At 47.0% G+C, this 25,239-nt stretch overlaps 2 protein-coding genes across 3 annotated transcripts; one reads left to right on the forward strand and one right to left on the reverse strand.

The window, feature by feature from the left end:
• Positions 1-258: 258 nt before the first annotated feature.
• Positions 259-19,755, forward strand: AAAS (aladin WD repeat nucleoporin). Of its 2 annotated transcripts, none has more exons than XM_065887121.1 (16): positions 259-453; positions 8,732-8,859; positions 11,668-11,723; positions 12,036-12,127; positions 12,323-12,369; positions 12,625-12,723; positions 13,045-13,188; positions 17,412-17,532; positions 17,874-17,998; positions 18,186-18,246; positions 18,396-18,483; positions 18,689-18,782; positions 18,870-18,937; positions 19,093-19,174; positions 19,287-19,371; positions 19,501-19,755. In XM_065887121.1, the coding sequence occupies exons 1-16, from the start codon at positions 331-333 to the stop codon at positions 19,726-19,728; spliced, it is 1,641 nt and encodes a 546-aa protein (XP_065743193.1). In that variant the 5' UTR covers positions 259-330; the 3' UTR covers positions 19,729-19,755. The 2 variants fall into 2 exon arrangements, with proteins under 2 accessions (XP_065743193.1, XP_065743192.1); XM_065887120.1 differs by having other exon boundaries at positions 269-453; positions 18,396-18,486; positions 19,257-19,371.
• Positions 19,756-20,041: 286 nt separating this feature from the next.
• MYG1 (MYG1 exonuclease) lies at positions 20,042-25,218 on the reverse strand. The gene is made up of 7 exons (XM_065887154.1): positions 24,966-25,218; positions 24,676-24,788; positions 22,535-22,694; positions 20,967-21,119; positions 20,707-20,829; positions 20,409-20,590; positions 20,042-20,256 (listed from the first exon to the last, which is right to left on the reverse strand). The coding sequence occupies exons 1-7, from the start codon at positions 25,182-25,184 to the stop codon at positions 20,058-20,060; spliced, it is 1,149 nt and encodes a 382-aa protein (XP_065743226.1). The 5' UTR covers positions 25,185-25,218; the 3' UTR covers positions 20,042-20,057.
• Positions 25,219-25,239: the final 21 nt, after the last annotated feature.

A 25,239-nucleotide genomic window follows, 5' to 3' on the forward strand; every position in this document is an offset into this window, starting at 1 on the left:
AGAGTGTGTTGGGGAATTCGGAACTGGGAAAAACAGCAGTCTCACAGGAAACAAAAAAACGCTCCAACCCTTAAATAGTGGTCTGCCCTACGGACATGTTTACACCGCCCCCTCCGGCCGCCAGGCGGCGCGCGAGGACGCCGGAAGTCTGTCGCAGACTGCGCATGCGTCCTTCTTCTCCGTTACTCTTCCATTCACTTCCGTTGAGCTTTGCATAGCAGTTTGTCCCAGGCGACTACCCGTACGCATCCTAATCTAGCCAGGGAACTAAGAGTCGGCGGAGCGGGATCCAGGAGTTTGCTCAGTCCGGACGTCTTCGGGACCGGCAGGATGTGCTCCCTGGGGTTGTTCCCTCCGCCGCCGCCTAGGGGACAAGTCACCCTATACGAGCACAATAACGAGCTGGTGACGGGCAGTAGCTATGAGAGTCCGCCTCCCGACTTCCGGGGCCAGGTGGTCAGGGCGAGGAGGGAGGAGACCTACAGGCATGGGGGGCAGAGTCGGAGAGAATGGGGGAGCAGAGGCAACGTGATAGGGGCAGGGTCGAGGTCCCCAGACTGGAGTATTGGAAACAGCCTGGCTCAGGCTGGAGAAGAATAGAAGGGCTGGGATGTATTTAAGACCTGGGATTGGAGGGTAAGGGATGCTGAGGGGCTGTGGTGCGGGCCTAGTGGGAACGGAGAGTGAGGGCGAATCTAGGGGATGTGAGGGTGCAGGAGGACTTCTGAAAAGTTGGTACAGAATCTGGGAGAACTGGGAAGGCACAACCTGGGGAGTTTTTTCCTGTGGTGTTTCTGGGAAGGAAAAGGAAGAGAAACTTACATTTATTGAGCGTTTGCTTGGAAGAAAGGCTCTGAGTCAGGTGTTCTCCACAAATGTTTTAATAATGTGATTTAATCACAGCAACCCTATGAAACATTATTCTAGTTTTACAGATAAGGGAGCTAAGACCTGTTTCCCTGTCCACAAGTGTTATATATATTTTTTCTTTTTCCTTTAACATACTTATTGGAGTATAATTGCTTTACAACGTTGTGTTAGTTTCTGCTGTATAACGAAGTGAATCAGTTATATGCATACATATATCCCCATATCCCCTCCCTCTTGCGTCTGCCTCCCACCCTCCTTATCCCACCCCTCTAGGTGGTCGCAAAGCACCAAGCTGATCACCCTGTGCTATGCAGCTTCTTCCCACTAGCTATCTGTTTTACATTTGGTAGTGTATATATGTCAATGTTGCTCTCTCACTTCGTCCCAGCTTACCCTTCCCCCTCCCTGTGTCCTCAAGTCCATTCTCTACATCTGTGTCTTTATTCCTGTCCTGCCCCTAGGTTCATCAGAATCTTTTTTTTTTTTTAGATTATATATATGTTCGCATACGGTATTTGTTTTTCTCTTTCTGACTTACTTCACTCTGTATGACAGACTCTGGGTCCATCCACCTCACTACAAATAACTCAATTTTGTTTCTTTTTATGGCTGAGTAATATTCCATTATATATATATGCCACATCTTTATTATTTTTTAAAATTTATTTTATTTAATTATTTTATTTTTGGCTGCATTGGGTCTTTGTTGCTGTGCACGGGCTTTCTCTAGTTGTGGTGAGCGGGAGCTACTCTTTGTTGCAGTGCATGGGCTTCTCATTGCGGTAGCTTCTCTTGTTGCAGAGCATGGGCTATAGGTGCATGGGCTTCAGTAGTTGTGGCACGCGAGCTTCAGTAGTTGTGGCACACAAGCTCTAGAGCGCAGGCTCAGAAGTTGTGGCTCACGGACTTAGTTGCTCCGCGGCATGTGGGATCTTCCCGGACCAGGGCTCGAACCCGTGTCTCCTGCATTGGCAGGTAGATTCTTAACCACTGTGCCACCAGGGAAGCCCACATCTTCTTTATCCGTTCATCTGTCGATGGACACTTAGGTTGCTTCCAGGTCCTGGCTATTGTAAATAGTGCTGCAATGAACATTGTGTTACATGGCTCTTTTTGAATTACGGTTTTCTCAGGGTGTATGCCCAGTAGTGGGATTGCTGGTCATATGGTAGTTCTTTTTTTAAGGAACCGCCATACTGTTCTCCATACTAGCTGTATCAATTTACATTCCCACCAACAGTGCAAAAGGGTTCCCTTTTCTCCACACCCTCTCCAGCATTTATTGTTTGTAGATTTTTTGATGATGGCCATTCTGACCGGTGTGAGGTGATACCTCGTTGTAGTTTTGATTTGCATTTCTCTAATGATTAGTGATGTTGAGCATCTTTTCAGGTGTTTGTTGACAATCTGTATACCTTCTTTGGAGAAATGTCTATTTAGGTCTTCTGCCCATTTTTGGATTGGGTTGTTTGTTTTTTTTTTGATATTGAGCTGCATGAACTGCTTATATATTTTGGAGATTAATCCTTTGTAAGTTGCTTCGTTTGCAAATATTTTCTCCCATTCTGAGGGTTGTCTTTTCGTCTTGTTTATGGTTTCCTTTGCTGTGCAAAAGCTTTTAAGTTTCATTAGGTTCCATTTGTTTATTTTTGTTTTTATTTCCATTTCTTTAGGAGGTGGGTCAAAAAGGATCTTGCTGTGATTTATGTCATAGAGTGTTCTGCCTATGTTTTCCTCTAAGAGTTTTATAGTGTCTGGCCTTACATTTAGGTCTTTAATGCATTTTGAGTTTATTTTTGTGTATGGTGTTAGGAAGTGTTCTAATTTCATTCCTTTACATATAGCTGTCCAGTTTTCCTAGCACCACTTATTGAAGAGGCTGTCTTTTCTCCACTGTATATTCTTGCCTCCTTTCTCAAAGATAAGGTGACCATATGTGCATGGGTTTATCTCTGGGCTTTCTGTCCTGTTCCATTGATCTGTATTTCTGTTTTTATGCCAGTACCATACTGTCTTGATTACTGTAGCTTTGTACTGTAATCTGAAGTCCGGAAGCCTGATTTGTGCAGCTCCATTTTCCTTTCTCAAGATTGCTTTGGCTATTCAGGGTCTTTTTTGTTTCCCTACAAATTGTGCAATTTTCTGTTCTAGTTGTGTGAAAAATGCCATTGGTAATTTGATAGGGATTGCATTGAATCTGTAGATTGCTTTGGGTAGTATAGTCATTTTCACAATGTTGATTCTTCCAATCCAAGAACATGGTATATCTCTCCATCTGTTTGTATCATCTTTAATTTCTTTCATCAGTGTCTTATAGATTTCTTCATACAGGTCTTTTGTCTCCTTAGGTAGGTTTATTCCTAGGTATTTTATTCTTTTTGTTGCAATGGTAAATGGGAGTGTTTCCTTAATTTCTCTTTCAGATTTTTCATCATCAGTTTATAGGAATGCAAGAGATTTCTCTGCATTAGTTTTGTATCCTGCTACTCTACCACATTCATTGATTAGCTCTAGTAGTTTTCTGGTAGCATCTTTAGGATTCTCTCTATATAGTATCATGTCATCTGCAAACAGTGACAGTTTTACTTCTTCTTTTCTGATTTGGATTCCTTTTATTTCTGTTTCTTCTCTGATTGCTGTGGCTAAAACTTCCAAAACTATGTTGAATAATGGTGGTGAGAGTGGGCAGCCTTGTCTTGTTTCTGATCTGAGAGGAAATGGTTTCAATTTTTCACCATTGAGAACGATGTTGGCTGTGGGTTTGTCATATATGGCCTTTATTATGTTGAGGTAGGTTCCCTCTATGCCCACTTTCTGGAGAGTTTTTATCATAAGTGGGTGTTGAATTTTGTCAAAAGCTTTCTCTGCATCTATTGAGATGATCATATGGTTTTTATCCTTCACTTTGTTAATATGGTGTATCACATTGACTGATTTGTGTATATTGAAGAATCCTTGCATTCCTGAGATAAACCCCACTTGATCATGGTGTTTGAACCTTTTAATGTGCTGTTGGATTCTGTTTGCTAGTATTTTGTTGAGGATTTTTGCATCTGTGTTCATCAGAGATACTGGCCTGTAGTTTTCTTATTTTGTGACATCTTTGTCTGGTTTGGTATCAGGGTGATGGTGGCCTCATAGAATGAGTTTGGGAGTGTTCCTCCCTCTGCTATATTTTGGAAGAGTTTGAGAAGGATAGGTGTTATCTCTTCTCTAAATGTTTGATAGAATTCGCCTGTGAAGCCATCTGGTCTTGGGCTTTTGTTTGTTGGAAGTTTTTTAATCACAGTTTCAATTTCAGTGCTTCTGATTGGTCTGTTTATATTTTCTGTTTCTTTCTGGTTCAGTCTCAGAAGGTTGTGCTTTTCTAAGAATTTGTCCATTTCTTCCAGGTTGTCCATTTTATTGGCATATAGTTGCTTGTAGTAATCTCTCATGATCCTTTGTATTTCTGCAGTGTCAGTTGTTACTTCTCCTTTTTCATTCTAATTCTGTTGATTTGAGTCGTTTCCCTTTTTTTCTTGATGAGTGTGGCTAATGGTTTATCAATTTTGTTTATCTTCTCAAAGAACCAGTTTTTAGTTTTCTTGATCTTTGCTGTTGTTTCCGTCATTTCTTTTTCATTTATTTCTGATCTGATCTTTATGATTTCTTTCCTTCTGCTAACTTTGGGGTTTTTTTGGTTCTTCTTCCTCTAATTGCTTTAGGTGTAAGGTTAGGTTCTTTATTTGAGATTTTTCTTGTTTCCTGAGGTAAGTTTGTATTGCTGTAAACTTCCCTCTTAGAACTGCTTTTGCTGCATCCCATATGTTTTGGGTTGTTGTGTTTTCATTGTCATTTGTTTCTAGATATTTTTTGATTTCCTCTTTGATTTCTTCTGTGGTCTCTCGGTTATTTAGTAGCATATTATTTAGCCTCCACGTGTTTGTATTTTTAAATTTTTCCTGTAATTGATATCTAGTCTCATAACGTTGTGGTCGGAAAAGATACTTGATACGATTTCAGTTTTCTTAAATTTACCAAGGCTTGATTTGTGACCCAGGATATGGTCTGTCCTGGAGAATGTTCCATGAGCACTTCAGAAGAAAGTGTATTCTGTTGTTTTTGGATGCAGTGTCCTATAAATATCAATTAAGTCCATCTTGTTTAATGTATCATTTAAAGCTTGTGTTTCCTTATTTATTTTCATTTTGGATGATCTGTCCATTGGTAAAAGTCAGGTGTTAAAGTCCCCTACTATTATTGTGTTACTATTTCCCCTTTTATGGCTGTTAGCATTTGCCTTATGTATTGAGGTGCTCCTATGTTGGGTGCATAAATATTTATAATTGTTATATCTTCTTCTTGGATTGATCCATTGATCATTATGTAGTGTCCTTCTTTGTCTCTTGTAATAGTGTTTGCTTTTTTTGTTTTAATTTATTTTTGGCTGCATTGGGTCTTCGTTGCTGCACGCAGGCTTTCTCTAGTTGTGGCGAGCGGGGGCTACTCTTCGTTGTGGTGTGCAGGCTTCTCATTGCAGCGGCTTCTCTTGTTGCAGAGCACGGGCTCTAGGCACATGGTCTTCAGTAGTTGCGGTGTGCGGGCTTCAGTAGTTGTGGTTTGCAGGCTCTAGAGCGCAGGCTCAGTAGTTGTGGTGCATGGGCCTTGTTGCTCCACGACATGTGGGAATCTTCCTGGACCAGGGCTCAAACCCATGTCCCCTGCATTAGCAGGCGGTTCTTAACCACTGCACCGCCAGGGAAGCCCCTAGTCTTTGTTTTAAAGTCTATTTTGTCTGATATGAGGATTGCTATTCCAGCTTTCTTTTGATTTCTATTTGCATGGAATGTCTTTTTCCATCCCTTCACTTTCAGTCTGTATGTGTCCCTAGGTCTGAAGTGGGTCTTTTGTAGACAGCATATGTATGGGTCTTGTTTTTGTATCCATTCAGCCAGTCTATGTCTTTTGGTTGGAACATTTAATCCATTTACGTTTAAGGTAATTATCAATATGTATGTTCCTATTACCATGTTCTTAATTGTTTTGGGTTTGTTTTTGTAGGTCTTTTCCTTCTCTTGTGTTTCCTGCCTAGAGAAGTTCCTTTAGCATTTGTGCTGGTTTGGTGGTGCTGAATTCTCTTAACTTTTGCTTATCTGTAAAGGTTTTAGTTTCTCCATTGAATCTGAATGAGATCCTTGCTGAGTAGAGTAATCTTGTTTGTAGGTTTTTCCCTTTCATCACTTTAAATATGTCCTGCCACCCCCTTCTGGCTTGCAGAGTTTCTGCTGAAAAATCAGCTGTTAACCTTATGGCGATTCCCTTGTATGTTATTTGTTGCTTTTCCCTTGCTGCTTTTAGTATTTTTTCTTGTATTTAATTTTTGATAGTTTCATTAATATTTGTCTCGTTGTGTTTCTCTTTGGGTTTATCCTGTATGGTACTCTCTGTGCTTCCCAGACTTAATCGACTGTTTCCTTTCCCATGTTAGGGAAGTTTTCAAGTATAATCTCTTCAAATATTTTCTCAGCCTCTTTCTTGTTCTCTTTTTCTTCTGGGAGCCCTATAATTCGAACGTTGGTGCATTTATGTTGTCCCAGAGGTCTCTGAGACTGTCCTCAGTTCTTTTCATGCTTTTTTCTCTTTATTGTGCTCCCTGGCAGTTATTTCCACCATTTTATCTTCCAGCTCACTTATCCGTTCTTCTGCCTCAGTTATTCTGTTATTGATTCCTTCTAGAGTATTTTTTAAAATAAATTTATTTATTTTATTTATTTATTTTTGGCTGTGTTGGGGCTTCAACTGCTGTGCACAGGCTTTCTCTAGTTGCAGTGAGCAGGGGCTACTCTTCGTTGCAGTGCACAGGTTTCTCGTTGTGGTGGCTTCTCTCATTGTGGAGTATGGGCTCTAGGCGCATGGGCTTCAGTAGTTTGCAGCACGCAGGCCCAGTAGTTGTGGCTCACGGGCTCTAGAGCACAAGCTCAGTAGTTGTGGTGCATGGGCTTAGTTGCTCCGTGGCATGTGGGATCTTCCTGGACCAGAGATTGAGCCCATGTCCCCTGCATTGGCAGGTGGATTCTCAACCAGTGTGCCACCAGGGAAGCCCCTAGAGTATTTTTTTTAAATTAATTAATTTATTTATTTTTGGCTGCGTTGCGTCTTCGTTGCTGCGTGCGGGCTTTTTCTAGTTGCAGTGAGCGGGCGCTACTCTTCATTGCAGTGCACGGGCTTCTTATTGCAGTGGCTTCTCTTGTTGTGGAGCACAGGCTCTAGATGCACGGGCTTCAGTAGTTGTGGCTGGTGGGCTCTAGAGCTCATGCTCAGCAGTTGTGGCACACGGGCTTAGTTGCTCTGCGGCATGTGGGATCTTCCCAGGCCAGGGCTAGAACCCGTGTCCCCTGCGTTGGCAGGTGGATTCTTAACCACTGCGCCACCAGGGAAGTCCAGCCCCTAGAGTTTTTTTTTTTTTTTTTTCGCGGTACGCAGGCCTCTCACTGTTGTGGCCTCTCCCGTTGCCGAGCACGGGCTCTGGATGCGCAGGCTCAGCAGCCATGGCACACGTGCTTAGTTGCTCCACGGCATATGGGATCTTCCCGGACCAGCGCACGAACCCGTGTCCCCTGCATCAGCAGGCGGACTCTCAACCACTATGTCACCAGGGAAGCCCCCCGTAGAGCATTTTTAATTTCAGTAATTGTGTTGTTCATCACTGTTTGTTTGCTCTTTAGTTCTTCTAGATCCTTGTTAAATGTTTCTTGTATTTTTTCCATTCTGTTTCCAAGATTTTGGATCATCTTTACTATCATTACTCTGAATTCTTTTTCAGGTAGTTTGCCTATTTCATCTTCATTTATTTGGTCTTGTAGGTTTTTACCTTGCTCCTTCTTTTTTTTTTTAAAGAAGATGTTGGGAGTAGGAGTTTATTAATTAATTTATGTATTTTTGCTGTGTTGCGTCTTCGTTTCTGTGTGAGGGCTTTCTCTAGTTGTGGCAAGCAGGGGCCACTCTTCATCGTGGTGTGCGGGCGTCTCACTATTGCGGCCTCTCTTGTTGCGGAGCACAGGCTCCAGACGTGCAGGCTCAGTAGTTGTGGCTCACGGGCCTAGTTGCTCTGTGGCATGTGGGATCCTCCCAGACCAGGGCTCAAACCCGTGTCCCCTGCATTAGCAGGCAGATTCTCAACCACTACGCCACCAGGGAAGCCCTGTAACGTATTCTTTTTGTCGTTTCTTTTTTTTTTTTCTCTTTTTGATGGTGGTGCTGTATTCCTGTCTTACTGGTTGTTTGGCCTGAGACGTCCAGCACTGGAGTTTGCAGGCAGTTGGATAGAGATGGGTCTTGGTGCTGAGATGAGGACCTCTGGGAGGCCTCACTCTGATTAATATTCCCTGGGTCCTGAGGTTCTTTGTTAGTCCAGCGGTTTGGACTCGGAGCTCCCAGCACAGGAGCTCGGGCCCGACCTCTGGCCTGGGAACCAGGGTCTCGCAAGCTTTGTGGCGTGGTAAAAAAAAAGAAAGAAAGAAAGAGAAAAAGGAACAGTACAATATCAAAGAATAAGAAACAAAATAAAATTAGAAAGATAAAAAATATATTAGGAAAAATAAAACTATAGTTGAAGCAACTGGTTGCTGGGGGTTGCTCCTGTCCCCTTAGGTGTCCGTGGTTCCCCAGCAGTGCCCGGTAGGTGCCCTACTTGTGAGGAGACACGAATTCCACATCCTTCTAGTATGCCATCTTGACTCCGCCCCTCTCCACAAGTGTTATATTTGTGGAAATGGGAAACAGGTCTCGGGAGCCCTGCCGAGGGTTGGAGTTGGCAGGAAGTTCAGTAGAGATCTAGCGAAGAGACTGACTCACTGTCATGCCTCATTTCTGGCTCTAGTGGATCAATCTTCCTGTCCTAAACCTCACTAAGGATCCCCTGAAGACCCCTGGGAGGTTGGACCATGGCACAAGAACGGCCTTCATCCACCACCGGGAACAAGTGTGGAAGAGATGCATCAACATTTGGTGAGACATGGCAAAGAGTCTCTTGGGCCAGTGGTCTGCAGATCCTGGAGGCAATGAGGTCACCACTCCCCCTCTGCCTTGGCCTTCCCAGCCCTCTCTAGCTCAGAGCTGTGTATCATTCAACGTATCAAATTATCAGTCCTTTTTGTGGAACTCAAGGCTGTGCAACAGTAGTTCCATTTCAACTCCAGTGACTTGATTTCCTTTTTGGTTTAATTCTGTGAACCTGTTCCCTCCTTATGTCATTATTACTTTCTGAGCCTTTACTTGAAGCTCAGCAAGGTTAGGTATAAGGTTGCAGCGAATAATGTCATACATAGGTCATTCATTTTGCACATGTAGGAGTGAAACCTGGATTGAATTGCTGGCTGTGCCACTTTTTAGCTGTGTGACCTTGGTCAAGTTACTTAATCACTCTGTCCCTCAATTTCATCTGTAAAAGGGAGCCTATCTTACAAGGTTGTAGTGATGACTAAATGAGTAAAACACTTAGAACAGTGCCTGGGCCATATTAATCCCATCAAGGGTTAGCTATTATTCTTATTATTATCATCATCATCATCATACGTAGGATGAATTCCTACAAATGAAGTAGCTGGGTTCCAAGGGTATGTTCATTTCATGAGCTATTGCCATATAGTCCTCTGTTTAAGTTGTACATATTTACAGACCTACCGCCAGTGTATGAGACAACTATACTCCAATAAAAATTAAAAAACAGGGCTTCCCTGGTGGCGCAGTGGTTGAGAGTCCGCCTGCCGATGCAGGGGACACGGGTTCGTGCCCCGGTCCGGGAAGATCCCACATGCCGCGGAGCGGCTGCGCCCGTGAGCCATGGCTGCTGAGCCTGCGCGTCCGGAGCCTGTGCTCTGCAACGGGAGAGGCCACAACAGTGAGAGGCCCGCGTACCGTAAAAAAAAAAAAAAAAAAATTAAAAAACAACAACAAAACAAACACAGTGTATGAGAGTGCCTGTTTCCTAACACATGTGCTATCAAGCTTTGATATTTGATATTGCATTACAGTTTAATTTGCATGTCTGCTTGAGTGCCGCTAAACATCAAGTCATGGTCTGAAAAGCCATTCAGTCCTGGGTGCTTTCTCACTTTCTGCCTCTCTAGCTGCTGCTTCTCTTCCTGCTCTCTCTTTTTTTTTTTTTTTTTTTTTTTTTTTTTTGCTGTACGCGGGCCTCGCACTGCTGTGGCCTCTCCCATTGCGGAGCACAGGCTCCGGACGCACAGGCTCAGCAGCCATGGCTCATGGGCCCAGCTGCTCCGCGGCATGTGGGATCTTCCTGGACCGGGGCACGAACCCGCGTCCCCTGCATCGGCAGGCGGACTTTCAACCACTGCGCCACCAGGGAAGCCTCCTGCTCTCTCTTAAATGTTGGTGTCCCTAGGCTGGACTTGTGATTGATGCTCCACACCTGGGTGTTCACTTGTCTGCCCAACACCCTCAGTTAGAGATATTCCACAGGCTTCATACACTCAGCTCATTCAAAATCAATCTCTTCATTTTCCTCTCTAAGCTGGCTTCTTCCTTGTGTTTTTCATCTCATGGAATAGCCTTCCTAGTCATATAGAAGCAAGTGCTTTGAATGTAGGCTCTGGGGCGGGCAGACAGGTTGAATCCTGACTCTGCTGTTTCCTACTTAGTTCACCTTTGATAGTTAACCTCTTCACACTCTCTGTTCTCTCATCTAATAAGGCTGATGATAACAATACCTATTTTGTAGGGTTGTGATAAAGGCTGAATTAGATGATGCATGTGGCGCATCTAGCCCAGCCCTGGCACAGTGTAAGCAGTATTAGATGCTATAAGTAACACCTGCGTGTTTCCCTTGCTATTGCTCTTTCCCTTACTAAGGTCTAATTAGTCCTCAAATCCTGTCCATTCTACTTCCTCGAGCACTCAAATCTGTCTTTTCTCCATCCCCAGTGGTTCAGGCCACTTTGGCCTTTCTTCTAGATTCCTGAAGTAGCCTCTTAACCCATTTCTTTCTCTCCATTCTTTTTCCCCTCTAATCTGCAGCCAGACTCATCTTTCTAAAATGCCAGTGTGATCAGTTTATTCCTCAGCTTAAACTTTCTGTGGCTTTCCATTCACTATCTTAGGGCAAGTCTTTTTTTTTTTTTTTAATAATTTGTGTCGTAAATTTATTTTACTATTATTTTTTATAAGTCTACCTATTTATAAGTCTATTGTTTATCAATCGATCTATTTTTTCTAAATCTATAAAATTTATTTTTGGCTGCGTTGGGTCTTTGTTGCTGCGTGTGAGTTTTCTCTAGTTGCAGTGAGCGGGGGCAACTCTTCATTGCAGTGCGCGGGCTTCTCATTGCGGCGGCTTCTCTTGTTGCGGAGCACGGGCTCTAGGCACTCGGGCTCAGTAGTTGTGGCTCGCGGGCTCTAGAGCACAGGCTCGGTAGTTGTGGCGCACGGCCTTAGTTGCTCCACGGCATGTGGGATCTTCCTGGACCAGGGCTTGAACCCGTGGTCCCCTGCATCGGCAGATGGATTCTTAACCACTGTGCCACCAGGGAAGTCCCTTAGGGCAAGTCTTGACTCCTTGATCTGTGCACAAAGCCCTGAAAGACCTCTGAGCCTTAGTTGCCTCACTGGTGGACAATTTATATATTGTCCTCTCATGGGTACAACGAAAGGACTATATAAAGTACATGTCACATAGTTGTCACTCATTAAGTGTGAGTGTTATTTTTAATACATGTTTATTGAGTGAATGAACAGGTGAACTTAGCAGACTGAAGGGATCAGAGTAAGTGACTCACAGCTCCCTCTCCTGTTCAGGCGTGATGTGGGACTTTTTGGAGTGCTGAATGAAATTGCAGACTCAGAGGAGGAGGGTGAGTGTGTTTACCTCTAGCCTTCTCTAGTTTTATGGTTGCCATCTCCCGTCCATATTCTCCCTAATTCATCCCAATACCTGTTGGCCCAGAGCCTTTCCCTTTAGCCCTGTACTTCCCAGCCCATTTGACTCGGCTGGTGCCATCTTCTCTTCCCCTCCGCCTACCCCCATACCATAGAGTGGGTGTCCGGAGCACTTGTCGGGTGGAAGGATCTGGGGAGTGCTTGCCCTTACTCGTCCCTCACCTAGGAGGGTGCCCAGTGAGAGCCCTGCGAATGGTTTAATCACAGCTGCTTTCTCAACTCCACAGTGTTTGAGTGGGTGAAGACGGCATCCAGCTGGGCCCTGGCACTCTGTCGATGGGCCTCCTCCCTCCATGGGTCTCTGTTTCCCCATCTGTCTGTAAGTTTGGCTTCCCCCCGGCCCTCCCTGGCTGCTGCTCCCCCACTCCCACCCCCTCTCCACTTCCTATGTCTTAGGGTCAGGGTGTGATGAGAAGACTGCAGAGGGTATGAATGGTCCAGCTCCCCTGTGGGAGCGTCGAGGGGATAAGCTCCTTTTTTCCCAGTGCAACCTCTACCTGCTTTGTTATTATAGCTCAGGAGTGAAGATCTGATTGCTGAATTCGCTCAAGTCACCAACTGGTGAGTGTACAAGCTCTGGAGCTTTTGTGGGAAGCAAGTCCTGAACCTTGGAACTTCTTCTGGGGAGAGGGAAATCAAGGCAGAGACTCCTCATACCCCTTTCCTGACTGCTCCCCACATTCTCCCTCCTACCGCCCCCAAAAAGAAAGAAAAGCAGTGAAAAATAATAGTGTCCTCACACAGAAGGGAACCCGAGCTCTGGGCCGGGAATGGCGAGGTGCAGGTCGGGACTCCTCACCCTCACTCCTGCCCCAGGTCCAGCTGCTGCCTGAGGGTCTTTGCGTGGCACCCACACACCAACAAGTTTGCGGTGGCCCTGCTAGATGACTCCATCCGTGTGTATAATGCCAACAGGTATGTGTGGGGCACGCTGGGTGGACTCGGAGTCTTCAGTCTCCATCGGTCAGTCCCCACTTCCTTCTCCAGCCTTGGTGCCCAGGGAGTCCTGCAGTTCCTGGGCCTGGTCCATGGCTCCTTCCAGAACTGGGGTCAGGGAGGCCCCACAACTGGATGCATCCTCTTTCCAGATCCAGTCTTTATCCTGTCCTCTGTCCCACAATACCCACAGGCCCTGGATGATCAGCTTTCTCTCTGGATTTCCCTCTTCAACCACCACTCAGGTCGCTGTGCCTTAGTGTCCCTGCTTTGACCCCATCCCCTCCCCTTTCACCCCAGCACTATAGTCCCCTCCCTGAAGCACCGGCTGCAGCGAAATGTGGCGGCCCTGGCCTGGAAGCCCCTCAGTGCCTCCGTCTTGGCTGTGGCCTGCCAGAGCTGCATTCTCATCTGGACCCTGGACCCCACGTCCTTGTCTACCCGGTGAGTCCCAGCATTCTCTCTCTTACCTTGGCCTGAGGGTCGTGGCCATGCTGGGGTGGTGAGGAGGTCTGGAAGGAGAAGTTCTTTTTCCTTACAGCGCTTCCCAGGGCTACGGGAGAAGCAGACCTAAGGCCAAGGTGGAGGTGCTGAGAAGATCTAATCTAGAGAAAGGGACAGAACTGGGGGCTTCTGGGATTGTGGGGAGTTTGTACCTATGGATCATGGATTGGAAAGACTGTTTCTTTCAGAGGACTGCCAGATGTAGGTTTAAAGGAAAGGGGGAAGGGAATTAATATGGATAAAAGCTGAAACCGATGAAATTGGAAAAAATCCCGAGGACTAACTAAATATAAAACTAGAAACTGGTTCTTTAAATTATGAATAAAGAAGAAAACCTTTTGGCCAGCCTTAATAAGGTAAAATAGAAAATCAAAGTACACTATTTTCAAAATGGGAAAGGAGAGATAACTGCAAATATGGAAGAAAATAGAATTATTAGAGCATATTATATATAAGTTTAGACTAACAGATATGAAAACCTAAAGGAAATGTTTGTCTAGCAAAATATATGTTATCAAAGTGGACTGTAGAAGCAATTAAAACGGATGAGCTCTACCCCTAAAAAAAGATGCCAGGCTGAGATGGTTTTATGAGAGTTCTAATTGTCAAAGAAAAGATAATCTCCATGTTATCTGAACTAATCCAGATCATAAAACATTTGGAAAGCCTCCTGATTTGTTTTATTTTCCTTTTAATAAACTTTGTGCATAATTTTAGATTTTTAGAAAAGCTGCAAAGATAGTAGAGTTTTGGTATACCCTTCACATCATCGTTAACGTCTGATATAACCATGTTAGATTTGTCAAAACTAAGAAACTGACATTCGTACATTGTTATTAACTAAACTCCAAACTTTGTTCTAATTTCACCAGTTTTCTCATTAATGTCCTCTTTCTGTCCCAGGATCAATCCTGATTTATTTCTTTTTATACAAATCTTTTAAAAAATATATATTATTTATTTATTTGGCTGCACGGGTCTTTAGTTGTGGCACTCGGAATCTCTGTTGTGGCATGCGGGATCTTTCATTGCGGTGCATGGGCTCTCTAGTTGTGGCACACAGGCTCTAGAGCACACGGGCTTGGTTGCCCCGCGGCATGTGGGATCTTAGTTCCCCGACCAGGGCTCAAACCCACGTCCCCTGAGTTGGAAGGTGTATTCTTAACCACTGGACCATGAGGGAAGTCCCCATCCTGATTTATTTCCATAAACCTAATGTAACCTAAACCTGACAATAGGTGGTATAAGAAAGAAAATATTTGAGCATAGATTTTATTTATTTATCTACTTACTTACTTCCCTCCTTCCCTCCTTCCTTACTTTACTTCCTCACCATGCCTCGTGGCTTGCGGGATCTTAGTTCCCCGACCAGGGGATTTTTTTTTGTTTTAAATTTTTATTGCAGTATAGTCAATTTACAATGTTGTGTTAGTTTCTGCTGTACAGCAAAGTGAATCAGTTATACATATACATATATCCACTCTTTTTTTAGATTCTTTCCCATATAGGCCATTACAGAGTATTGAGTAGAGTTCCCTGTGCTATACAGTAGATCCTTAGTTATGTATTTGATATACTGACCAGGGATTGAACCTGCGCCCTTGGCAGTGAAAGCATGAAGTCCTAACCACTGGACTGTCAGGGAATTCCCCTGAGCGTAGATTTTTAAAATGCTTAATAAAATATTAGCAAATAGAGTCCAAAAGCATATTTTAAAAAAAATCGTAACCAAGTAGAATATTCCAGAAATTAAAAACTATTCACCATCAGGAAGTCTATTAAAATGATTGTTACATTTGCAAATTAAAGGAGGAAAGTGTTTCTATAAATAAATGCCCTTCTCAATAAGCATTCAGCTGAATACATAAACAGGAATACAAAGAGACAACCTAAACATAAAGAGTATATATGCAAAATCAGTGGCTACCATATTGAACAGTGAAATAGGAAATACTAAAGGTATTTCCAGTAATGTCAAGATAAAGACAGAGATGTCATTATCACCATTATTAACATTATTTGTGGAGGTTCTTTTGAGGGCAGTTAAGACAAGAAAAGGAAACATGGTAAAGTCTTGTGAAAGAAGAGAAAATTATTTTTATTTGATGATATGATTTTAAGCCTAGATAAGACAAGAGATTCAACCAAAAAAACCTATTTAATCAAATAAGAAATTTAAGTAGTAAGGTAACTGGATCCAAGAAACTAAAAATGTAATAGCTTCCCTTGGTACCAACAATAATCGGTTGAGAGGTTGCAATGGAAAATATGTTCTATTTACAACAGGTACAACGATTACTATAGATTACCAGGAATAAATTGTTAAATTTATTTAATCTGTTAGACATCTGAAGAAAGTGGTTGAAGAATATTAAACAAGAGCTTAATTAATGGAGGGGTGTGTTATATTCCTGGGTAGGAAAATTTAATGATGAAGATGTCAGATTAAGTGTATTTCCCATCAGAATTCTGCTGGCTTTTGTTTGTTTTCGTGAACTGGACAAAATAATAGAGTTTTTATGAAAGAATAAATGTGGAAGGATTGCCAAGAAAAGTTTGAAAAGGAAGCATATTGAGAGGAGATTTGCCCTACCAGGTATTGAAATATTTTATGAAGTTATAGTAACAGAAAGTTATTGGCATAAGATCAAACAAACAGATCAGTGTAACAGAACGACATTCAGGAACAGATCTAAGAATTTATGGAAATTTAATATATGATGAATTTGGATTTGCATTGCAATAGAGTAGTTTTTGGTTTTTTTTTTTTTAGTGGTTTTGGCATAATTGGCTGTCTATTTAGAAAACAATACAGTTTGTCCTTGCTTTACATTTTATATACAAATAAATTCCAAGCAGACAAAAGAACTAAATGTAAAAATAAATAAATAAAAGGACTAGAAGAATGTATAGAATGCTTTTTGGCCCATTCAGAATTATAGTATGAAAATTATTATTATTTTTTGGCTGCACCGTGAGGCTTGTGGGGTCTTAGTTCCCTGACTGGGGATTGAACCCTGACCCTCAGCAGTGAGAGCGTGGAGTCCTGACCACTGGACCACCAGGGAGTTCCCAGTATGCTAGTATTATTAAAGTTGAAATGTTTGATAATATCCAATACTAGCAAGACTAGGAAAACTACAGGTAGAGTATATCGTGGTACGAACTTTTCAGAAAATATTTGTTGGCATATTTATCTTTTGAAAGGTTCAAGCCTTTTTTTACCTGCAATTCCACTTTAATACTCTATTCTACACAAATAATGACGAGTACATAAAGATATAGGGAATAGTTTTTGCAGTACCGTTTGTAACAACTGAAATATCCATTTGTGGTGGCCTGACTGAGTAAATTATAGTTCATCTATTCAGTGGAATGCAGTGGGGCCACTGAAAAGAATGAGATGGACCTCTGTAAACTGATGTATTGTAAAGTTAAGAGAGTTAGTTGTAGACTGGTGACCTAAGATCTCATTAGAGCTTAAGGGGGGTATAGTTGGGAGGAGAAAGAACAAGGTGGCATTAATTTGGCTAGTAGCCTGTACCTGTCAGGCCAAGAATGTGGCTCTGGAGATACAGAGCTGACGGACACAGCCGGGGCCCCTCAACTAGTTCCCAGTTTAGTGGGGGGGGGGGGTTTGCCACGTGCGCCGTCTTTGATGAGGAGAAAATGATGTGGGAGCGCTGGGGAGGGAAGCTGATTCTGACAAGGAAAGGCGGAAAGACAGAGTTAGGAGCACAGGCTGAATTCTGGAGAGTGGTGGATAACTGTAGGAAGAGAAGAGATTGGAACCTTGAAGTGATGGCATGGATTATCCCATGCTCCAGGCAGGATGGTCCTGCGGGGAGAGGGCTCTCATCTAGAGCAGAACATGCATCTCCCCAGCCCAGTACCTTCTAGCTTTACTGGTCAAAAGTTTTTGTCTCGTTCAGGCTCTTTTGTCCCTTTCACCCGTTTTCCTTTCTGGACCTCCTGATAGTGACTGCCCTTCCTTCCTTCTTTTTCTTTAACTTCCATGATCCTTATTCATTTTCCCCAACCTGGATTTGAACTCAGAGGGGCCACTGGGATTGGGAAGTTTTAGCAGGAGGAGGCAAGGGAATAGAATCATGGGGCTTTCTTCCTGTTGTCTTCTGACTCCACGCCCCGTTTCCCCTCGGCAGACCCTCTTCTGGCTGTGCCCAAGTGCTCTCTCACCCTGGGCACACACCTGTCACCAGCTTGGCCTGGGCCCCCAGTGGGGGTCGGCTACTCTCAGCTTCACCTGTGGATGCTGCCATCCTGGTGAGTTGGTCCCCACGCCTCTTTTGGTCATTTCAGCCACCCCAGACTTGAGGAGAGAGCTTTCTTTGCCTGGTGGTGGGAAATACCCTGGGGGAAGGAGAGGAATAGCTGTCCATTCAATCTTAAACATACCCAGGGGAAGGCGCTGCACCAGCCTGACTCCTCAGATGTAGATTTCTGCCTGCTCTCAGTATAAACATAACCCTATTTCCTCCTGTTTTAACTGTCCTTTTCCCACGTCCTCCCCTCTGGTTCTTTGTACCTTAAGGAAGGGCGGCCCCCCGTGGGATGGTAGGGATGCTTGAGTCTCCCCTGTCTCACTCTCTTCCCCTTTCTCCTAGGTATGGGATGTCTCAACAGAGACCTGTGTTCCCCTTCCCTGGTTTCGGGGAGGTGGGGTTACCAACCTGCTCTGGTCCCCGGATGGCAGCAAAGTCCTGGCTACCACTCCTTCTGCGCTCTTTCGGTGAGTAGGGGGAGGGCGGGGAGGGGGGCAGGAGCGACCTCGAGAAAGGCACTAGGCTCCTGGAACTGCGAGTGCCACAACCTTCTGTCCGCGTTCCCATTCACCTGAATGTGGGACTGACAGGAAGGGACGTCCAGGCTGTGACACCTAGAGTTCCTAAGCTGTGACCCGCCTCTCTTTGGCACAGAGTCTGGGAGGCCCAGATGTGGACTTGTGAGCGGTGGCCTACCCTATCAGGGCGATGTCAGGTAGGAGGGACTGTGCGTCTCAGGAGCGGGGGCGGAGGTGGGCCCTGCTCCCCAGGCGTGTCCCCCCACCTCCTCTACTCTCTTCCTCGTGTGCTTCCCCCCTGTATCCCCAGAGACCTCTTTCCCTGCCTTTTGCTCCCTGACCCCAGACTGGCTGCTGGAGTCCTGATGGAAGCCGCCTGCTCTTCACTGTGTCGGGGGAACCACTGATTTACTCCCTGTCGTTCCCAGAACGTTGTGGTGAGTCCAGGGAAACACTTCTGGATGCACAGCATCTGGGGTAGTCGGAGGGAGACAGGAACCATCTGGAATGTGCTGCTCTGAAGGACAAAGGGAAGAAGCTTGGGCGCCTTGAGAGGTGTTGATGCCTGTGATGGAGAGGAGGCAGGGGCCAGTGGGAGGCCCCTTTCTTGTCCTTAAGAGCCTCTGCCCTGATCCGCAGGTGAGCGAAAGGGGTGCGTTGGAGGCGCGAAGTCAGCTACGATTGTAGCAGATCTGTCTGAGACGACAGTACAGACACCAGATGGAGAGGAAAGGTGAGCCGGGTGGGCGAGGGAGGGGCAGTGAGACAAAGCTGGGAGGGACCACGCTGAGCCCTCCCAACCTGCTGTTCTGACCCATAGGCTTGGGGGAGAGGCTCACTCCATGGTCTGGGACCCAAGTGGGGAGCGGCTGGCTGTGCTCATGAAAGGTAAGAGGAGGGGAGGGAGGCCTGTGCTCGGGCCGCACCATCTTCCCATTAATTGACTGTTTCCAGGCCCTGGCTGCAGTTCTTCTCTGCCCCTGCCCCTGCCCTGGGATTCTGCCTCCAGAGTTCCTTCCTATCCCTGCATCCACTTCTTACAGGAAATCCACGGGTCCAGAATGGTAAACCAGTCATCCTCCTTTTTCGCACTCGAAACAGCCCTGTGTTTGAGCTACTTCCTTGGTAGGTGCTGGGCAGGTGTGGTTCCCCCCCGCCGGCCTCCCATACCAAACCCATACCCTCTACACCTGCCTTCTGCCTCCAGCAGCCTGCTCACCTTTCCTTCTGCCCCTAGTGGCGCTGTCCAGGGGGAGCCAGGAGCCCAGGCCCAGCTCATCACTTTCCATCCTTCCTTCAACAAAGGAGCTCTGCTCAGCGTGGTGAGTAGGCCAGCTGCTGTGGTTGCAGGAGTGGGCTGAGGAGCGAGGGCTGCAGCTGTTGTGTGGCTCTGCTGTATGGCCGTCTTTGGGCTCAGACTGGTCAGACTTTGCTTTCCCCTCTCTCTGCAGTGCTGGTCCACGGGCCGGATCGCCCACATCCCTCTGTACTTTGTCAATGCCCAGTTTCCACGTTTTAGCCCAGTGCTTGGCCGAACTCAAGAGCCCCCAGCTGGGGGCGGAGGCTCTATTCATGATCTGCCCCTCTTTACTGAGACATCCCCAACCTCTGCCCCTTGGGACCCTCTCCCAGGGCCACCCCCTGGTCGGCCCCACTCCCCTCACTCCCGCATTCAATAATAAAAAGTGTCCTTTTTTTGTTTTCCATTCAATTATGAGACTCTTATCTTTACCCAACATTGGGGTATACTGAAGAAGAAAAAGCCATGGACTTTGGGTTAAGATCTTGGCTCTTTCACTTTTTAGTCATTTCTTGTGAATTTGGTCAAGTTATTTACCCTTAGAAACTGGATAGTTTCCAAACGATTTGGAAAGCAAAGCTGAGAAAATACCTAGCACAGGCTCTGGCACATAACAGATGTTGTACTTTTCCCAAGTTTCAGTAAGTTCCCAGAATGATACAGGGCAGTAATGGAGAAATACTTCGTCAGTATGAGACAGAAGAGATTTTATTGGACTAGGGAATTTGTGGGAGGCATAGGTGCTGGGCGCTGGGCCAAGGTGGCACGGGCCATGCTCAGGGCACCCTCTCGGGTACGGTGCCCGCCAATGAAGCCACTGGTGTGGACAAAGACACAGCCAGGAATGCCACTGACCTGGTCTAGGGCCTCATCCCGAAGACCCCGCCATGGCTCTGGCAGGGGCAGCCTATGAGTAAGCAGAAAGAGGGAGTTGGTGGGAGCAAATGGAGGCCTTGAAGAACTGGGAGAGGGGGAGCAGAAGCCTAGGTTAGTGGCCTCCTCCTCTGATAGGGCTGAAACAGGCCTGAAGGGCTGCAGGGCGGTCCCCTAGGGCCTCACCTGCTCTGGAATGAATGCAGCTCCTTAGGCACACACTGTACCCGCCACTGTCCAGCCTGGTCCGTGTAGATAACAAAGGCGATGGTCCCCGGGGAGGACAGCCCCGATTCCAGGTGGTAGAGGTGCTCCTTCCAGGGGCATCCACCCTTCACCAGTTCTATTATCTCCCCACTTGGGTCCACCTGAAAAGGAAGTGGAGCAGGGATAGAAGGTTTAGGGTAGGAGTGGGAGCCCCTTCGGCCAGCAGCCCACCAGGAATCTCTAACCTGAGCCACAGTGCCTCCCCCCAGGCCAGTACCTGGAACCGCTGGGCCAGGGCCTCTTCCACCAGGGCCCGGGCTGGCAGCCAGCTGTGCTGGTAGAAGTCTAGTCTCTGCAGAAACTCCTCTCGAACCAGGTCCATTGCACGCTTGAACCCGGCCTGGGAATCACATGGGAATTAGAACCACAGTGCTGGCCCAAACTGCCAACTCTGCTAGGGCCTGACGGGACAGCCTCTCTCATTTTCCCCTGGGGTTCTCACGTGCCTCATGGTCTCTTCCCCACGGTCGTCCTCACCTCAGTGTCTTGGTTGGGCTGGTTCCAGGTGGGATTAAGCCGAGCAACCCGGGCGCTCAGCGTAGTGGTCACCGCGTACCGAGGCTCTCCCTCCTCCCACTGACAGATCCCGTTGTCCACCGCATCCACCTCCTCCACGAAGTTCTCGTACATCTAAGGCAGCATAGGAGAAATGCTCTGGAGGGCGCCTACCATTTGCATAAAGCTTTATAGGCCTCAAAGTTTGTGCATACACAGTCTTTAATCTTTACTACAGCCCTGCAAGGATCTCCCAACATTAACTGGATGAGGAAGGGGGGAACTGGGGAGTTCAGCAGCTGGCTAAAGGTCAGAGAGCATACAGTGCTGGGGCTGGAATTCAGATCACCTGATTTCTAATCCAGTGCTCTACTACCGCTCAAAGCCTGAGCCAAGGCCAGCCTGTGTGGGGAGGGGGCTGCTGCCTTCTGAACAAGGAAAGTCTAGAGTTCCATGAGGGGTTCTGTGGGAGTGGATCCTCATGGCCTGGGGGTGTAAAGCTCCAGGTGAGCTGAGCAGGCTATTCACTGATCCAGTTAAGAGGTACAGGAGGAGGGCTCCCCGGGTGGTGCAGTGGTTAAGAATCCGCCTGCCAGTGCAGGGGACAAGGTTCAAGCCCTGGTCCAGGAAGATCCCACACATGCTGCGGAGCAGCTAAGCCCACGATCCACAACTACTGAGCCTGCGCTCTAGAGCCTGTGAGCCACAACTACCGAGCCCACGTGCCACAACTACTGAAGCCCGCGTGCCTAGAGCCTGTGCTCCACAACAACAGAAGCCACCGCAATGAGAAGCCCGCGCACCACAACAAAGAGTAGCCCCTGCTCGCCGCAACTAGAGAAAGCCTGCGCGCAGCAACAAAGACCCAACGCAGCCATGAGTACTGGACTAGACATCAGGGCTGGGATGTGGTCCCAGGGAAGCCCATGATGTGCCACGTGGCATCAGCAGCTGCTGCATCTCCTGAGCCTAAAGAAATGGTAGGATGGGGCTTCCCTGGTGGCACAGTGGTTGAGAGTCCGCCTGCCAACGCAGGGGACACGGGTTCGTGCCCCGGTCCGGGAAGATCCCACATGCCGCGGAGCGGCTGGGCCCGTGAGCCATGGCCGCTGAGCCTGCGCGTCTGGAGCCTGTGCTCCACAACGGGAGAGGCCACGATAGTAAGGGGCCTGAGTACCGCCAAAAAAAAAGCTATAAGGACATACTATACTGTATGGCACAGGGAATACAGCCAATATTTTATAATAACTATAAATGGAGTACAATCTTTAAAAATTGTGAATCACTATGTAGTTATACCTGAAACATACAATATTGTACATCAACTATCCTCAATAAAAATAAATAAAATAAAAAAACCTTGGGCATAATTTAGTTCAATTGCTTAGAAACCCCTTAGCAGTAGAAGGGAAAATTGACCCAGGCAGTCTAAAACCTTAGTATTCCAGAAGCTCCAATTTACCGTTCATATTTCTTCAGTTTTGGATCAGAGAACTGAACTCAACAGCCTATCTGCAAAAAACAGAGTTGACTTGTCCTCGAGTCCCCACCTTGTCATAGAGGGTGCCCACCACGCTGTCCTCTTCGCTAGTAACCAGCAACTGGGCCAGCAGCTTGTGCCCGAAGTGCAGATAGATGAGTCCCGCACTGCTCAGCTTGGTCTGCCACGGCTTCCCAGGGGACAGGGAGCTCATGGTCTCCGTGAAAGACCTGAGGAGCACAGGGAGGTGGGGCTGAGGCAGAGCTGCCCCGGTTCACCCCCAGCGTCGTGTGCATGTGCAGGCACAGTGGGGTGGGGCGGCTGGGGAACGCTGTGGGAGTTGGGAGAAAGCCCAGCTGGGGAGGCTTTGGCTTGTCCTCAGGGGTCAACATGGACTTGAGTTTGGAGTCTCCATTCATACATTCATTCGACAATGGTTAACTAAATGCTTACCACATGCCAGGCTTTGTGCTGTAGACATTAGAGATGAAAAAACTAAGACTTCAAGTTCATCCACCTAAGGTGGACACACACGCACAAACAACCAAGGGAATGCTCTAGCTAGTTATAAACAAGGAAAAGGCAAGAGGGAGGAAAGGGTTCAGGAAGAGAGCATTCAGGTCATTTCTGAAAGAAATGCCTATTTTATATACTTAAAAAAAATTATGCAGTGTTTGACACATAAAAGAATATATTTAACATTTCTGGAATATAAAACATAAAATGAACACCGATGGGGCTTCCCTGGTGGCGCAGTGGTTAAGAATCCGCCTGCCAATGCAGGAGACACGGGTTCGAGCCCTGGTCCGGGAAGATCCCACATGCCGCAGAGCAACTAAGCCCATGCGCCACAACTACTAAGCCTGCGCTCTAGAGCCCGCGAGCCACAACTACTGAAGCCCGTGTACCTACAGCCCGTGCTCCTCAACAAGAGTAGCCACCGCAATGAGAAGCCCATGCACCACAACGAAGAGTAGCCCCTGCTCGCTGCAACTAGAGAAAGCCCGCGTGCAGCAACGAAGACCCAACGCAGCCAAAAAAAAAAAAAAAACTAAATAGTGTCAAGTGCCACAAAGAGGTTAAGGTGAGACCCTCAACCAGCAACCTGAGCTTGATGTTGAGGTCACTGGTGCCCTTTCCACAAGCATTTCCAGTAGAGAGACTGGGAAAGAACTGGCTGAATGAATGAATGAAAGGATGGATGAATGGAATGTGCAGCCAGGGTCAGCTCTTCTTTTGAAGAGCGGCTGAGAAGTGAGGGTGAGAGATTAGGCTGTAAATACCGGAGAATTCCCTCCCGACATCATTTATGAAAGTAATAAGTGTATTTAGAAAAGAAGGGAGAGAAATAGCGAGGGAAGGAGAGAGAGAGAGGGAAACAGACTTAAAACAATCTAAAACCTCGGAAATAACCACTTTATACAGCGTGGTGTATATGAGGGAGGGTTTGGGTTTTTTTTCCCTTCTTTGTTTTCAAGATGGGAGATACTTAAGCAGAGTTCCTTGCTGTAGGCAAGAACTAGAAACCCTGCCATGTGAAGCTCCAGAGCATAAAATGATACACTGGAAAAGGGGCAAGCAGAAGGAAACAATGTGTCCTGAGTTGGGAGAAGGGAGCCGTTCAGGAGTGAGAAACTGAGGCTGTCCATGCAGGAAAAGCTCGACTTCCTTTAAAGGGAAGAGACAGGATCACTCACTAAGGTAGTTTGATGAGGCAGGGGCTTGAGGAGAGGGGAAAAGGACTGGAATGGTACTGTGGATAATGGGCTACCCTCGGATAAGATTGATATCCCAGTGGAAGAGTGTCAACGACAAAGGAAGACAACACACACCTCAACTATCACCACCCACCACAATCGTGTGGGCCCAGCAGTCTGAGGTGGGGCAGCAAGGGCACATGACTGGATTAATCCCAGCTGGGGTATTCACTGGGGTGACGATGGGGCTGGTGGGAGAAAAGCCTGACTGAGCCAAAGAAGGAGGTGAGTTGGAAGGGGCCCAGGGACTGACCCGGGCCAAGGGAGGCCCAAGGCCAGCTAGATGGGTGCAGAGCAGGTGGAGAGCTGGAAGCACGGAAGACGGTAGTTCCATGGGGCTCAAGAGTTTGCTTTCCAGGATGAGGCGGTTCCCTTCGCTGACGCGGACCACGGCAGTAGACTGGAGCACTGAGAAGAGTCAAGGAAAGTTAAAGAAATGGTAGTGGGAACCCACCTCTGGTGATGGTCATATCGGTGTCTCTGAGGGTCGTACTCGCCACCCACGTCTACCACGATGTCACAAGAAGCCAGTTTCTCGGGGTCCCGGGTCCGCACAATCTCTGCATCCTGCAGGGGACACAGGAGGTGAAGAGGCTGCCGGGGTCGCACGGGTAGGGGATTAAGGTTGGGCTTCCTGGGAGCCGGGGAGGGGAGGAGGGTTTCTCGGGCGGGACCCCGTTAGGGGCACGCGATTTGCCCCGGAGACTCGCCGGCAGCCCCCGGGTCAGTTTGCGCTGCCCGTACCCGGTACTCGGGCAGGAGGCGCAGCAACGCGCACGCCAGCGCCTCATCGCAGTGGAAAGTGCCGTTGTGCGTCCCGATTCGGGGCGGGGCCATGAGGTGGCCGCGGGGTCGTTTGGAGAGTGGGACGGACTCCAGGCTGCGCTTGAGATGCGGGCTTCGGCGGGGTGGCGGCAGCAGCAGCAGCACAGGTAGAAAACCGCGCAGGAAGCGGTGGCCCATGCAGCTTCCCCTGTGGGGAGGCAGGGCGCCGACCCGGAAGAGAAAGCGCCCGAGC

The sequence above is a fragment of the Phocoena phocoena genome, chromosome 11 (genome assembly GCF_963924675.1).
Source record: "Phocoena phocoena chromosome 11, mPhoPho1.1, whole genome shotgun sequence".
NCBI lineage: Eukaryota > Metazoa > Chordata > Mammalia > Artiodactyla > Phocoenidae > Phocoena > Phocoena phocoena.